This window comes from Propithecus coquereli, unplaced genomic scaffold, assembly GCF_000956105.1.
Source record: "Propithecus coquereli isolate 6110/MARCELLA unplaced genomic scaffold, Pcoq_1.0 Scaffold610, whole genome shotgun sequence".
In the NCBI taxonomy this organism is placed as follows: Eukaryota; Metazoa; Chordata; class Mammalia; order Primates; family Indriidae; genus Propithecus; species Propithecus coquereli.
In genome coordinates, this window is record NW_012152064.1 from 493748 (window position 1) to 495977 (window position 2230).

Below are 2230 nucleotides of genomic sequence, written 5' to 3' on the forward strand. Positions count from 1 at the left end.
GTCATAAAACCAAATTAAATATTTACCAAGACTACCTTAAAAATAGGTCTGCAAAACAATAATCTAGAGAAGATTCTTAAACTACAGATATCTTATTAATTTTTGAGTGGTCAAAATTTAGAGCAGTTAAATATACTTAAATTCATTCTTGCGTTGAGTAATTCCTTTCCATATCTGCTTAGCCTTGTAAAAGTTATCACTGACAGTAGAGAACCAGAACATCTTAACTTCCTTGAGCCTCATTCTTGTCATATGCAATATGTCCTTATGGACAGTTAGACAATTAAACAAGAAAATATGTGAAAACACACATTTTTCCTGGCATGTACTGGGCATATGTAGTAAAAATTGGCTCTTCAATTAACAGGATATAAAGTCTGGCCCATTGTTCTTCGAAAAGCTGATTTAAATTCCTTATTTCGCAAACTGTAAATCATTGGATTGAACAATGGAGTAAGGATGGTATAAGACACAGATATTAGGGTGTCTTGGCTTGAAGAGTAATTGGACTTGGGCCTTAAGTAGATGAAAGAAGCACAACCATAGTGAACAGTTACAACAATGAGATGGGAAGCACAGGTGGAGAAGGTCTTATATCTTCCAACAGAGGAAGGGATTTTTAGAATGGCAGAGATGATGCGTATATAGGAGACCAGGATGAGTAACAGAGGAATAACCAAAACAAAGACACCGAGCATGAATATGACCAACTGACTGATGCGGGAGTGGTGAGATGCCAGTTTGAGGACAGGAGATATGTCACAGAAGAAGTGATGGAGCTGGTTGGAGGAGTGGAAGGGCAAGTGAAATATCAGGGAGGTGATGACCAGGGAGACAGTGAAGCCACAAGCACAGGCAGCAGCCACTAGTCCTATACAAATCCTATGTCCCATGAGCACCATGTAGTGCAGTGGGTTACAAATCGCCACAAAGCGATCATAACCCATGGCCGCCAGCAAGAGGGAGTGAGAGCAGCCAAGGAAGAGGAAGGAAAACATCTGGATGGCACAGCCCAGGAAGGAAATGGTCTTCTTCTGGACCAGCAGGTCAAACAGCATCTTGGGTACAATGACAAAGGTATAACAAGTTTCAGAGCAGGAGAGGACAGCGAGGAAGAAGTACATGGGGGTATGAAGGGCTCTGTCCAGCACAATAGTGGAAATGATGATGGCATTGGTGCCCAGAGTGATCAGGTAGAGGAGCAGGAAGACAGCGAAGAGCAGCTGCTGCAGCCTGGCCAGGGAAGAGAAGCCAATGAAGACAAACTCTCTCACCACAGTCTCATTGACCTGCTCCATAGAAGGCACTTCTATACAGGAGAGTCAGGCAGGGACAGAGGTAGAGGCCAGGATCTGGGAAGCAGAGTAGTGCTGGGGACACTCAGCACAAAGTTTGCAGGTGGCAGACATTTCCAGATATTTGGTGAAATTTCTTCATTCCATCTTTAAAATATTTGCTAAAAGAAAAATTAATGCCAAATATGCAACAGAATAACTGACAGTTTGGAGGCTTTCTCTCATGTGAAGAACATGTTATCCCTCTATTTTAGGATCAGGAAATTATCTAATAGTTTTCCCTTTTATGTAACTTATGGATTATTATTTTTCTTGCTCAATATAAGCCCAAAAAAACTAGCCCTCCAAAAGTGAAAAATATTGTTATTTTTGGCTATATGAACCTGATCAGAATGTAGAACAAAAGAATCAATATTGTTCAGACATAAACGTGAACTTCAGTTTATCCAACCATGAAATGAGAAGGAAAAGAAAGAATAAGATGATCTCAGACTATAAGCATGAGAGCACTTGATATTGATGACTTACATCCTGAGATAGGTGGTAAGATATCATATACTTTATCTTAATTATTCATGACAGCAATCTTATGTCAGTACTCAAAATAATAAGAAAAACAAACAAACAAAAACCTTTAGCTTTACTTCTGACAGACTAACAAGAGACCAATGAGAACTACTACTGAAGGTTCCACAAGCTATAACACGAATCAAGAGTGGAAGAAAAGATAACACTAGTGTGAAACAAAAATTCTCTTTTTTCAGGAAGACAGTCACCAGCGTGGTAAAGAGAGGCTATTAACTTAGTGGCATTTTGCAAAACACTTTACTTTTCCATTCTGAGATATCTTGGAAAATCTCATAGAAATGGAGTTTTGCAGAAATGACTTAGAGTTCGCCACAAAGAGTGATAGAGAATGTATAATTGGGAAGTTT

The 2230-nt window shown here is 39.4% G+C and overlaps 1 protein-coding gene across 1 annotated transcript; it reads right to left on the reverse strand.

Moving 5' to 3' along the window:
* Nucleotides 1–313: 313 nt before the first annotated feature.
* LOC105822472 (olfactory receptor 10K1) lies at nucleotides 314–1347 on the reverse strand. The gene has a single exon (XM_012659455.1). The coding sequence runs from the start codon at nucleotides 1296–1298 to the stop codon at nucleotides 357–359; it is 942 nt and encodes a 313-aa protein (XP_012514909.1). The 5' UTR covers nucleotides 1299–1347; the 3' UTR covers nucleotides 314–356.
* Nucleotides 1348–2230: the final 883 nt, after the last annotated feature.

Coding starts and splice junctions, on each gene's coding strand:
- LOC105822472 (XM_012659455.1), bottom strand. CDS start 1,298: ATGGAGCAGGTCAATGAGACTGTGGTGAGAGAGTTTGTCTTCATTGGC.